Source organism: Lissotriton helveticus, chromosome 3_1, assembly GCF_964261635.1.
Source record: "Lissotriton helveticus chromosome 3_1, aLisHel1.1, whole genome shotgun sequence".
Classification (NCBI taxonomy): Eukaryota; Metazoa; Chordata; class Amphibia; order Caudata; family Salamandridae; genus Lissotriton; species Lissotriton helveticus.
In genome coordinates, this window is record NC_136061.1 from 403,578,321 (window position 1) to 403,592,793 (window position 14,473).

General features: G+C 47.7%; 1 protein-coding gene across 2 annotated transcripts in view; it reads left to right on the plus strand.

Annotated features, from left to right (window-relative positions):
• YWHAE (tyrosine 3-monooxygenase/tryptophan 5-monooxygenase activation protein epsilon) overlaps positions 1–14,473 on the plus strand; it is a 186,490-nt gene that overhangs the window by 87,369 nt on the left and 84,648 nt on the right. For both annotated transcript variants that reach the window (XM_078680179.1, XM_078680180.1), the window contains exon 2: positions 1,476–1,675. In XM_078680179.1, coding sequence (XP_078536305.1) covers positions 1,476–1,675 — 200 coding nt within the window. The remainder of the gene's footprint in view (positions 1–1,475; positions 1,676–14,473) is intronic.

The following is a 14,473-nucleotide window of genomic DNA, read 5'->3' on the forward strand; positions in this document are numbered from 1 at the left end:
GAGTAAACGGTCTTACTTGACCGCGCAGCATAAAAGTAGCTTAAGGAAGCTCTACCCGAAGAGGGACTTTGGCTCCACTGACATTAGGTCCCTCGAGTACAGCATCTGAATGGACCGAATTTGTGTGCCTGCATCTAAAAACAAGCATTTGCAATGCAATAGGTCTTGCATTTACGCAAGTTTGAGCTATTGACATTGGGAAAAACAATGCCTTTTTTTGTTTTCGTTTTGAAAACACATAAAAGGCGCATGTTCAATTACAATGCCAATAGCTCAAACTTGGGTAAATGCGAGACCTATTGCATTGCAAATGCTTGTTCTTTACAGGTACAGAAACTTTAGTTACGTCCGTTACAACCCTATGCACACCTTAGCGTATGTGCATGGTTTACATGAGCTCAGGGTTTACTCTGAGCCACGGGTCCTGAAGAAAACCATTCGATTTGACACTTTTGGCTGATACATGTAGACCACCTCACAATTCACTTTTCACATATTTGAGGAGACTGCGAGACCAATGTCTTACTCTCGTCCATTCAAATGATTTTTTTAAATCCTACCCCAGGGACCATTATAATAAAGAATTAGGCACCCTGTAGATAGTTTTAACCTTTCACACTCACGGTATCCTTTCACATAATACAAACAAACCCAGCTCCGCTGTAATCTGGCGTCGAAGCACACCTAAGAGGCATTAAGCCTTCTGGGTGGGAACCCGATGATGAAGCATACCGCCAACTAGGTTGGTGGGTGAGGGTGCTTCTAAAAAAAAAAAACTGGTTTCCCTGTCAAGGAGTCATACGCTCAACCCTTCAGATTGTTTTTTTTATAGCGCAGTACTAAGCTTGTTCTTTGTTTATATGTACTTATTACCATGGGAGACAAACGAGCACTCTAGCTTCCTCTTTCTCTCCAAATTATTTGATTAATTAAAATACTCATTAAATAAATCTCTGTAGATTCAGTATTTATAATTAGGAATATGCGCCCTTGTGGACCTTGTAAATAATTTTCAATGTATCAGGATTTGAAAAGTAAGAAAATAAGGTGCTGAATTTGTGTGCTATTTTGGTTTGCTTCTGGGCATAACACCTGCAGCCCACCTTATATTGTAGTGCAGCATTTTTGTCGTATCAGTGTAGGTTTAAGTTTCTTTTCTATGTATATACTTAAAACTGTTATAACATCCCTAGTTTTTGCCTTGATGGTGGCTTTCATTCTAACTTACTGAGTCACCTTTCAGATTCAGAGCCATGGTACTTTTGAAATTATCACAAAGGTTTGGTTGCTGGTGTACTACTGGCAAAGCTGTTTGACTGTCTTGAAGGCTCATACCTACCTAATGTCTTTTAGTCTGAAAATGTTCTTTAATTATCCTCCCAGTATTGAGTGGGATGTTTCCGATTAGGATCATGTTCTTCCAAGAAAAGAAGTTATCAAAACTTGCTCTGAACCTTTTTTTTTTTTTCTTCCAGAAATGGTTGAATCAATGAAGAAAGTAGCAGGAATGGATGTGGAGTTGACAGTGGAAGAAAGAAATTTGCTTTCCGTTGCCTATAAAAATGTTATTGGAGCCAGAAGGGCATCCTGGAGAATCATCAGCAGCATCGAGCAGAAAGAAGAGAATAAAGGTGGGCATGACAAAGTCCCGAAGATGAAAGAGTACAGACACACGGTGAGTATACACTGTATGGCATTGTACTCTTGCTTCATGACTGCTTGAGGAGGTCACTGATTTAAGGTGCTCAGCATTATAGACCTCTGTAACTCTCGAAAGACTAATAAAGGGCAACACTGAATTTTCTATAACCTTTCTATTTATTGGTGCAGCAGTCGGGCCGATGGCCTTCCAAGCAGAGGCTTTGCTTGTGGGGATAGTGGGTTGGGATATAGACAGGGGCTTGCTACCACACCAACACTGCTAACCTGTTAGAACGGGGTTTCAGCTTTTTCTATGATTTTGTTTAACCATATTTTATTGGCATTTGTGCTATGGCAACATACATATGCATGTACGTTTGTGCTGGTTCAATCGTGGTATATTTTCCCCCAGAACTGTTCCGTTACAAAACTATCCCCCCTCTCCACTTGAGTTGCCTGATAATAGGTGGAGTCCGGATGATCTGTACAAGGAGGTAAGCAGAAATAAGGGCCTTTAGGTGTGCGGGGCAATTTACTCTATTTGCCTGTCGTCTGGGACCGGTGTTGCTACCCTCGAGGCGTTTCCTTTTTCTGCTAGCGTCTGTGTCAGCTGCCACTAGTTCCCCCCACAAGATCTTCCCAGGCCCTGGCCCTTTACATTGTGCCTGTTCCCCTGCTGGCCTCTCGGAGTAGTAGTCGCCCTTTCGCCCCCGCCCGTTCTCGCTCTCTCCTCCCAAGTGGTGAATCTTGGCCCACCCGGGGCTTTCCAGTTCCTGGCTATTTCTCGTTTAGCTAATATAGTAGCATGGTCTTGAAACTTCCCTGTCACTGTATTTCTGGCAGAGCGTTTTCTATGATATGTTTAAATATTTGCTTTTCTCACCTGGATCAAGCCTCCAGAGCTAATGTAAGACAGCATCGTCTAGTTGTACTCTATAGAAAGCTGGCTCTGTTTATACTATACAAAAGTAAGATATAGTGTGCACAAAGTCCAGTGGATCCCTAGAGGCTTTACTGATGGTAAAATAGATAATAGCATAGTCTCTTTTGTGGTTGTGGGGTTGAGCAGTCAGGCTTATCAGAGGGCTGTGTGAAGTATTGGTTGTACACACTCTGGCAAGAAATAACACACTCATAGACTGAATCTAAGAGCAATGTATAGAAATATTACCTTGTTACTTTTCTTTCTAGAACCAAGAGAAACTCAGTTGCAAGTAAGTACCAGTGTTAAAATAGCAATACTTTACAGGTACAGTGGAAATATTTGCAAAAGCAGTAAAAATGCTTTATAGTGATACTGAAAAATACTTTGTGTATCATTCAACAGTAGCATCAACTTAGTAATGTAAATGATTGACACTTATTGCAAATAACAAGATATGCAATGCAATCCTATGGGAGGAAAATGGGTATATATACAGGTAAGTACTCGACTTAGACATTCAGTCTTAAGGGTTTAGACCAACATTGGGCAAGGGTCAGATCAAGGTAGGTACCGCACAACCAGCAGCACTGGGGCGGTCGGGAGCAAAGGTTACTGCGTCTAATGTTAGTCAGTAGAGACAGGGGACACCCAGAAGAGGTTCTGGTTGCAGGCAGGTACACGAGGTTTTGCAGCGTGAATCTTTCTGGATTCACTATGCTGTGCATTATTCCGCGGTCTTGTGGTTGGGTCCGGATTCGTAGTCGTTTTTTTTTTTTTTTTTTTTTCGTGGCCCAGGTGGGCGTCGGCATCACACGTCCTCGGGTGCATTTCCGGTGACTACGGCATGCTTCCTGCGGAAGCTCCCACTCTTGGGCGCCATCTTCAGATTCTTTTTTTCCGCGGTCGGGTCTGGATCGTTCCCGTTTGGGCTCCAGACATTTTTGGAGAAAGAAGAAGGAAAATACAGAAATTGGAAAGAAAAATCATCTGAAGACTCCAGGAGACTTCATCGACCAAGAACCAGCAAAGGAGAAGGAGACTTCATCGAGATCTTCGACGAACGTCGCCGAACACGCGACCAGGGAGGCCCTGAGCGCTCGATGGACAACACGCCGTTCAAGTTCTGCCGTAACTGCCACCACAAGTACGCGCAGAAGGACCAGCACCCGGTTTGCAACCTTTGCCTACTGGTAAATCACGGAAGCGAGGACTGCAATGCCTGCTCCGCCTTCACCCCGAAGACCCTTCGTGTGAAAGAGAGACAGAGGGTAGCGCACGCCACCCTGCAGGGGAAGGCCCCGACTCCATCCCTCCACGAGCTAGGGATGTCCTCCGAGGAAGAGGACAATGATGCCGCCGAAGAAGACGGCTACACGGTCGTAGAGACCGATTACACCAAGACTTCTGATAAGGTAGAAGACTCTCCGGCCCCCAAGAACCCGAGAGACTCTGAGTCTCGAAAAAACGAGGGCAAGGCCCCCAAAGCGCTGGCGCCAAAACACCTGGCGCCCGCGACTACTCACAGGCCCAGCGGACCCTCTGAGAAGGAGTCCCCGGCGCCGAGAGCTGTTGAACAGCAAAAGTCGTTGAAAATCGTCCCCGAAAAGGATCGATCGATGCAGAGGGAGAAGGACCCTAAAGCACCGATGCCGACCAGAGACCCGAAACCCGGCAGCCGAGATGGAGAAGAAAAGAAGGCGCCTCGAGGCCGAAATGGAAAACCTCTTGCAGCGGAAGAAAGAATTCGACGCAAAGATGAAAACTTTCACGATTCCACACAAGACCAAGCCACCAGTGGTGGAGGTGGTCGAGGAGGAAGACGAGGTTGCCGAAGAACAAGACCCGGACCTCGAGGTGGTCAACGACCAGGAGGAGGACGACAGTCCCTACTATAGTTACAACTATAGGGAGGAAGAGGACAGCAGGACGGACGCCGAGTCGGCCCCCTCGGACTTACAGGAGGTGGATTACCTAGATGTTGACACCGACAGCCCAGAGGAGGCGGTCGACACATATCCCTCGAGGCCCTCGCCGCCGGACGACATCGAGGCCTACAACTCGAAGAGAAGCAGAAAGCACACTTCCTTCTAGAGACATTGCTCCCCACACAAACAAGGAGCCAGTACCTACCAATGCTCGACAGCGTCTTGGCTCAGGGGAAGGAGGCATTCAGGGAACGTGCAACATGCAAGGCTGTAACTCCCAGAACAGAAAAGAAATACAAACATTCCTCAAAGGACCCACCCTACATTCAGGGCACAGTCTCCGCAGACTCCATTATCACGGCCACAGCAAGAAAGAGGGCTAACGTGCCCACTACCTCTGGACCACCACCGGATAAGGAGAGCAAGAGGATGGATCTGGTGGGCAGAAGGATGGAACGGAATGCCGCGACCCACTGGCGTATGGCTAATTTCAACGCCCTGATAAACAGGCACATGTACCAGATCATGGAGGAGCTGGGGCAGTTGGTGAAGGACCTGCCCCAGGATGCCAGGCAGAAGGCAGAAAAACTGGTTGAAGGGAAGAACGCGGCAAATTCTTGCCTCAAGACGGCCCTGGATGGAGCAGACACCTCCAGCAGGCTCATGATGATGGGTGTCACTGAAAGAAGACACGCCTGGCTCAGGATTTCAGGTTTCAAACCCGAGGTGCAACACAGCATCCTGAACACACCGTTCAACGGCGATACGCTTTTCGGAACAACAGTTGATGAGAAGCTGAGTCAACTAAAAAAGGATAACGAAACAGCAAGGTCCATGGGAGCATTGCAGTTCAGAGGCAACAAAAGGGGCACCCCGTCACGGAGGCCTGGCGGGAGAGGTGGAAACCAGCCAGGTACATCACACCAGGCTTTCCAACAAACGCACAAAGCAGACTCGCAGGCTCAGCAGGGTCAGCAGAAGCAGTCCTGGCAGTACCAACAAAGAGGCCAGTCCTTTCGAGGGAGAGGAAATGGACGTGGACAGAATAGAAGAGGGGGACAGCAGTTCGCCTCTAAGTGACTTCAAAAAACTCCGTGTGCCCGCCCACAGAAAAGATCCCAGGGGCAGCACGTACAGAGGGGTCAAGACAAGCTAGACATCTACGACCACATAACACCAGTGGGAGGAAGACTAAGATTTTACCTCCAAGAATGGAGAGAAATCACATCAGACAAATGGATCCTCAACATCATCCAATTCGGATACTGCATAGAGCTGGAGGGGAGGCCAACAAGCAGAAAACCAAAAAGAAAGCCACTAGCAAGCAAACAGCTAGAGCGCCTTCAGGAAGAAGCAAAAGAACTCCTGCAGAAGCAGGCCATAGAGCGGGTACCCTTCAAGGAAAGAAACAAAGGAATATACTCAACGTACTTCCTGGTGCCAAAGGTAGACGAGACAATGAGACCCATTCTGGACCTAAGGTTCCTGAACAAATTCATAAGAACGCAAAAATTCAAAATGACCTCCCTGCAAGAGGTGCTCCCGCAACTGCAGATTGGGGACTTCATGGTCACGATAGACCTCAAGGACGCCTACCTGCACATCCCAATGAACAGAAAGCACAAGCATATGCTCAGGTTCACCATCGGAGAAAGCCACTACCAGTTCACGACACTAGCCTTCGGGCTGAAATCGGCACCAAGGGTCTTCACAAAGTGCCTCGCAGCAGTCGCAGCGCACCTACGAAGGCAGGGAATACACGTATACCCCTACCTGGACGACTGGCTGGTGAAAGCAAACTCATACCAGAAATGCAAGCAGCACGCACATACAGTGACGAGCACGCTCATAAGCCTGGGGTTCTCCATCCATTGGAAGAAATCATCAATGGAGCCGGAACAAGGGAAGATCTTCCTGGGGGCACAGATCAACACCTTACAGGGCAAGGTGTTCCCCAGCGGAAAGAGGGCGAGGGCGCTGGTGAAGGAAACTCGCCTCTACCGGAAGGGACAAGCTCGGACAGTGAGGACTGCGAGCAAGATCATGGGGATGATGGCATCATGCATCCACCTGGTACCAAATGTACGTCTCCACATGAGACCCATTCAAGAATGGCTACAGGAGCAATGGTCACAAGCTACAGGCAGTTGGGAGGATCTAGTGGTTGTGACGCACGCAGTGCAGGAGATGACATGGTGGACCATGGAGAACATAAGTGGAAAGCCTCTAACGCCCCCAACGCCAACAGTGACCATCACCACAGACTCATCCCTGAAGGGATGGGGCGCTCACATGGAGGAGCTCAAGGTGAGGGGTCTCTGGACAGAATTGAAGACCATCTTCCTTGCACTGAAAGCTTTCCAAACAAGACTGTACAAGCACAAGGTGTTGCTACAAACAGACAACACCACCGCGATGTTCTACATCAACAAGAAGGGTGGCACACAGTCAGCCACGCTTTCAACGCTGGCGCAGGAGATATGGAGATGGGCCATCCCTCTCAAGATAGACCTGCTAGCCATACACCTACCAGGGAAGGACAACATACATACAGGCAGACTGGCTCAGCAGACAGACATCGGCATCCCACGAGTGGGAGCTCAATGCTCAAGAGACAAGGTGGCTGTTCGACAGATAGGGAACACCATCAGTGGATCTGCCACACGCCGGAATGCAAAATGCCAAAACTTCGCATCCAGACAGCCCGAGGAGGGGTCCCTGGGGAATGCCCTATGGATAGACTGGTCAAGGACATTTGCTTACGCTTTTCCCCCGATACCACTGATGCACAGAGTGCTGAGCAAGTGCAGAGCGAGCAACATGACCCTGATACTGGTCGCGCCACAGTGGGCCAGACAGACATGGTACTCGCAGATCATGGAGATGACCGTGTGCACCCCACAGATTCGGCAAGAGGAAAGACCTACTCTTCATGCAGAACGAAGAGGTGCTACACCCAGAACCAGTGAGCCTGAGCCTAGTAGCATGGCTCCTGAGGACATAGGGTTCGCACATTTGAGACTGCCAGAAAGCACCCTGAGGGTCCTTCGGGAGGCACGAAGGCCCAGCACTCGGAAGTGCTATGTTGCAAAATGTTCACAATGTGGTGCAGAAAAGAAGGACTTCACAATAAGATGAAGGACTCCACAGTGCTAAAGTACCTGACGCACTTGCTGGAGAAGAACCTTAGCTCATCCTCGTTAAGAGTTCACTTGGCAGCGATAGTCGCCTACACAAGGGGAGAAACGTGCAGGAGTTTCTTCACATCACAGGTGGTGAAGAGATTCCTGGAAGGAGCGAAAAGGATCGCACCACCCAAGTGGGTGCCGCCACCTGCATGGAACTTGAACATAGTCCTAACAGAACTCATGAAAGAGCCCTTTGAACCACAAGGCCTCCCTAAAGATGCCAACTATGAAAACAGCTTTCCTGGTTGCAATAACGTCCTTACGCAGAGTAAGCGAGCTTTAGGCGCTGACGCTACAAGAACCCTACATACAAATACACAATGATAGGGTTGTGATGAGGACTGACCCACACTTCATGCCGAAGGTGGTGTCCAAATTCCACATGAACCAGTCTATACAGATACCGAGTTTTTTCCAAAAACCAACCACTAGCGCAGAGCGAGCCCTGCACACCCTGGACGCCAGAAGGGCAGTCATGCACTACATTGAGAGGACGAAGGGACACAGGAAAACAAAACAGTTCTTTGTGTCATTCGCCAACAGTTTCATGGGCAAGGCAGTAACCAAAGAGACTATTGCACGATGGATCGCACAAACAATTCAACTCTGCCACAAACGTGCAGGACAAGAGCTAGCAGAGGGGACACATGCCCACTCCACTAGGAAAAAGGGTGCAACAATAGCCTTCCTGGCTAACACACCCATACAAGACATATGCCTGACGGCAACATAAGCTTCGGTGCACACGTTCACGAAGCACACCTGTGTGGATATACAGATGAACAAGGAAGCACAAGTCGGATAAAAGGTGCTCCAGCACATATTCAATAACCAACGCTCATCTTCCACCCAGCCGCCACAGAAATGAGAAACCGCTACAAAATCTATGCACAGCATAGTGAATCCAGAAAGATTCACGCTGCAAAACGAATAGTTTTCTTACCTGTCGGTGTAGTTTTGCAGCTTGAAGATCTTTCTGGATTCACTAGCGAACCCACCCGCCTCCGCCAGAAAGATGACTGTAGAGAGAGAAGAGGTGGTAAAAAAAAAAAAAGACTTGTAAAAGTACAATGCGGTAAAATATCACCTAAATAGAACATTGCCATTACTTCGTAAACGAAAGAAACACGGGGAAAAAACCCGAAGATGGCGCCCAAGAGTGGGAGCTTCCGCAGGAAGCATGCCGACGTCACCGGAAATGCACCCGAGGAGGTGTGACGCCAACGCCCACCTGGGCTACGAAAAAAAAAAAACAAAGAAAAGACTACGAATCCGAACCCAACCACAAGACCGCGGAATAATGCACAGCATAGTGAATCCAGAAAGATCTTCAAGCTGCAAAACTACACCGACAGGTAAGAAAACTATTCGTTTCAGGGCACATGCCCGAAGGTTAAAGCAAGCACAGGGGAGGCACCGTTGGCTGGGCTTCCCAGAGTCTGGGGCCGAGGATGCAGGAGTGCCTTTGCTGTCTGATTTTCGTTACCGGAGCCAGTCACGATCAGGGGGACCCTTCGGTGTCTTTGTGGAGTCCAGGAGAGGTCAGCTACCGATGCTGTCGAAGTCAGGATCGTAAGGAGACTGCACTGGACAGGTGAGCCACTCAGGCCATGGGTCCCTAAGAGATCTGGTCTTTGTTGAAGACCAGGCAGTCTTCCTGTGATTTATGGAAGCTGCTGGCCACAGGACAGGTATTGTCGTCTTTACAGAGTCTTTAAAGCTGGAGACAGGCAGGTAGGGCTGGGGCCAAGTCAGTAGTCATCTTCAGGCTTTGCTTCTTTGTCCTTCACAGGTTGCAGGAATCTGAGGATCAAGGTTGCCCCTAAATACTGGAAATACTGGTGTAGTGGTGTATAGTGGTGTATAGGTAGTGGCAGGTAGTAGCCAATAGGCTACTTACCTTTTTAGGTGGCTACACCTATAGTGTCTCCCCCTCCCTTTGGGTAGGGGCATTCTCTAACCAGATTGGCTAAAACCCTTCCATCTAACATGGAGGATTTTCTAAGGAGGGTAGTCCTGGCTGGGAAGTTACACCTCTCCTTAATACTAATTTTCCTGCCGACCGTGATGCCAAAAGTTGGCCTTTTTTATTAGAGCGGGCATCTCCACTAGCTGGAGAGGCCCTAGGTAGCATAACAAACGGCAGGAAGCCTTTGAGGCTTACCGCCCTGAATGCTGTTCCTGTTTGGGGGTAGGTGTAAGCACCTCCATCCCAAGCAGGCTTTGTTCCTGACCCACTAGAGCACAAGGTCTCCCACTTCAGGGGATCTGAAAGGTGTCTGTGCATGCTGGTGCAGACAAGTCCGCTGTACACTAAGGAGTTTTGTTTTTTAGGGGGCATTTTATAAAGTACCTCAGAGTGCATTTTGTAATCCAGCACTGGCGTGTGGATTAATTATGCTGCGTAGTTTGATACCAAACTTAGCATTCACTAAAGCCATTGTGGAGCGGTGGAGTTCATAATGACAAACTCCCAGCCCATGTACTCAATACGACTTTTCTGCAATTATAGACACTGCAGGGGCACTTTGCTGATGTAGCTATGCCCTCACCTGTGGTATAGTGCACCCTGCCTTAGGGCTGTGAGGCCTGCTAAAGGGGTGACTTACCTCTGCCACAGGCAGTGTTTGTAGGCATGACACACAGGGAGTTGTGCCATGCCATCTCGCTTACGTTTTATCTGCATCAAAACAGTCTGCACTGGCAGTGTATATGCGTTAGGGGATTAGTTCTGAGGTTGGCACAATACATGCTGCAGACTTTAGAGACCATCTCTGGTCACAAGGCAGTTTGTACCAGTGGTACCTTTACAAGGGACTTGTATGTGGACCAGAGGTGTGATTATTGTGGAACAAAGGTACAGAGTTGGAAAAGAATACTGGCACTGGGAACTTGATTAGCCGGGACACTTTGGAAAAGTTCCGAACACCCTGGGATGTGAACCCAGCGATCTGTGACCTGACAACAGCAAAGAATCCACCCTGAGATCAGGTGGCAAGCTCCCTCTGCAACACTACCTCGGAGTTGAGAAATTCTAAAAGCGTACAACCGAGATGAGAGGACCATCTCATACAGTTCTATTTCGTGCAATGCGCGGAGCACGTCAGCAGGACAGGCTTTTGACGTTACACCTCTTTTTGTCTGCACATCATATATAGAAGCGGTTGGTCACAGCAAACCGGCTCTGTTTGTCCAAGAGTCCTCATTATATCCTCAGGGGCCGAGACGTAACTGTGCTGCACGTGCATAACATGCAAGCTCCTATGTTCCCAGTAACCTGATTTAAGAACACTTTAACCGCATGCGTGCGGTAGGATTTCCGCCCGTACGCTGGGTTTTACGGATTCGCATGTTACGTGACGAGCTGGGCTCGTCATGAGCGTGCGAGGAGGCTACCTCATGACGAGCCCAGCTCGTCATCAGCGTCGAAGGGGTTAAAACATATTACTATTTTGATAATTGATGTGTCAGGAGATGTTTAATGTTATAGAAAATGCTGCTCAAAATGCATGCGGACTCTAGGTGCTATACAAACTCACCCATACACACGCATGCCCCACTAATGTAATAGACTGCAGTATTTTGAAAACAAAATTTCATTGATATTTGCGTATTATTAGACCAATACCTGTATATCTAAGTATCAATTTTTCATGGTTATAATATTTGATGTTTCTTGTAAAATAAAACACACGATTTGTCGTCCCGATACAAATGGCCGCAAACCGCCCCTGTTTAATGTTGCTAATAATGAAACACCCATACCGAAATGAAACTAAAACTAGGAAACAGTTGGCACTTGTACACTATTCATTCAGCTGCCATGTCACCTCTTGGAGGTCTCATTGTGGTTGTGCTAAGACTAGTCATCCTGTCCATCCACTTCCTGTTCTTCTTGGCTAGCACTGCAGTACTTGATGAGTATCAGTCATGCTTTCTAGAAGAGGCCGGAATATCCAGAGTCAGTGTCACTCAGGGCTAATTCTGGCTTCTGCAGCCCCTCTTGGTCTCTGTGTGGAGCAGGTTGCTCTCGCACTCTGCCCACTTCTGCAGGTCTGATTCCATGTCTTTTAAGCTTGGGCCGCTGAGGACTTTCCAACCCTGAAATCTGTGCTTGTGCTAATACCCGGGCCAGGCCACACATCAATGAATCTATAAGTGGACTTTCATGGCTTTGGGTGAGTGAAAAGTGCTAGCAAGCAGAAGTCTGGTGCAGGGTTAGCGTGGCCCATAGGCAGTGCCACTGGATTTATGCTGCAAGGTAGGACCAAGCAATGCATCCAAGTTGACTAAATTATGCAGCAAGAAAAGCAAATTATCCAGTTTTAGGGTATCTTTCATAGATTCACATGCTTAAATCCTTCCCCGTCTAGATGGGAGTCCCCAGTTCATTTAAAAGCGTAATGTTGCATTAGACATAGAAGGTAACATCCCTAAGGCCTTATATTTAGTAACATATCTGAGTCCTTATTTAAAAAAGGACCAAACTTAAGAGAACAACCAATCCGCTAACACCACCCGCTAGAACCTTCCTGGAAGGAGCTCCAGTCCTTCCGATTTTCTACCGCACCTCGTGCTAAAGTAGTCTCCAGTGCTCTGCTCAGTTTTCTCATCTTCCAATTTTCCTTGTCGACAGATTTTCTTCTTGGATTCAAGGTATTTTTTTATCTTTAATTCCTTTGAGTCAAGTTCTCAAATATCTTCATGTTAGTCGCACCTTTTAAAAGGTCTTTTTCTGCCCTGTGGTACCTGTAGAAAGAAAGGGCTAAACATTGATGACCCTCATAAAAACTGCCTTCACTACCTTTATCCTGATCACAAACCAAAGGATTGCAAGTTATTTCGCACTTTTTCCTTCTACGACTTTGAAGGACCATGAGGGGAGGCTGTTAATATGGCTGCAGAGGCTTCAATACAGGGAGGGCCCAATATTTTCTGAAGAGAGTGAAGGTTCCTCAAGATCCTCCTCATAGATGCCTCAGCAAGACCTCAGGACGTCTCGCCAGGTCACGCATCGCAGCAACCTCCAAGAAGACGCAAAAATAGTCTTCAGAGGCTACTAAAGCAATATCTGCCTTCCAGGGCGTCTCCTTCCTTTCAAAGTTTGATTACTGCCATAAAATCCTTTCAGAAATTAGCTTCAGACCCCCCTACTCCTCCAGTGAAGATCAAACATGCTTTTAAAAAGCCTTCCTCAGCACTGTCGACGGACAGCCCATCGACGGTTGTACCAACGGCTAAGACTAGAACTCCACTTACTGTTGTGAGTGTCTTCGTCAACGACAACAGTCGCCAGAGTCTCGTCAAGCTACTTTGTCGTCGATGATAAAGATACTCAGAAAGTCATCCTTGTTGACGAAGATTGCGACATCGACCAGTCAGACTACGAGGATGACGACTAGTACTTCATCAAAGATGTTGCCTGCGTTGACGAGTCTACTTTCGATGGCCCTCTCGTCGACTATTTATCCTATTGCATCGCCGACAGCCTAGATGACTAAAGTTCCATCGTCTGCGACGGTTTTGTCATCGATGCCAGTTATGTCTGGGACATCAATGCCAATGTCCGTCGACGGTTCCTCAACTACAGTATGTGTACCGACCAAACCAAAATCCCCAAAAATTCAAATGCATTTCCCCGCAAAAATCTCAAAAAGAAAGATTGACACCCTTATTAACATATCCTAGTAGGGTTCAAGTCTTTTAAATGACGATGACTGACGAAGACCGCTTGTTTAGGGCTGCACAAAGCCCCTCGTAGTTAAATGTCAAATACCAAGAGGACCATGATGATGATCAGTTCTATGCTTAACATTTGTACTACCCTGACCAACTACGTCAACAGCAATAGTCAGAAATGGTTTGTCTTCCTCCTGCTCTGATAACTGACCTACAATTTATGCCTTCGGTTTACAAAAAGTGGTACCCTACGCCTGCACCGTCTCCTTCTCCACCTCTTGTGGTGCAAGTTCAGCCTCCACCCCTTCCTATATCTCAAGTGCCCGTACAGCTCCTTCTATTTACGGACGAGGATGAAGAAGAGCAACATGAAGAGGAAATCCAGGACACCCAATCACGTCCAGACGAATGGGATGATTACATCATCCCTCCACTAGCATCACCATCTCTGCCTGAAGTAGACTCTCCTCCAGAGGATATTGGAGGATTTCATAATCTCTTGGAAAGAGCAGCCAGTCATTTCGAGCTTTCAATGCCTACTCACCAACAAGACTGTTTTCTTAACGATTTCAAGGAACCGCGGTCAGGTATATGCCCATTATCGACTGTATTTGAGATCAGGGCATTAAGATAATGAGATCTTGCCACAGTTCCTCCAGTCTTAACAAAGCTCGACAAAAAATACAAAGCTCCTGATGACGTGCCTTCCTGTCTCATAGGTCACCCCAGACCTAATTCCGTGATTACCCAGGTGGCACAACGCAGGTCAAAGAACCCATCGGGCTCCGCTTTCAGCACCACCTAGATACGGAGGGTAGGAGGCTAAATAATATCGGCAAACGTTTTTCCACTATGTCTGTGTTGACAGCCAGAGCATCTAATTCCTTAGCGCTACTGGGGCACTACAACAGACAGATGTGGTTAGACATCGCTCCTTATCTCAATGATCTCCCCAAGACCTCAAGGAGGAGGCAAGGAAAGATTTACTGGAGTGTGAACCCTGCGCTTCAGAGATTGACTGTGTGATGGACATCGCTTCCTCATGTTGGGGGGGGCAGGGGGGGGGGGGAAGTGGAGGTGGAGGGAAGGTGGAATATACTGGATTTGGTTTTTAC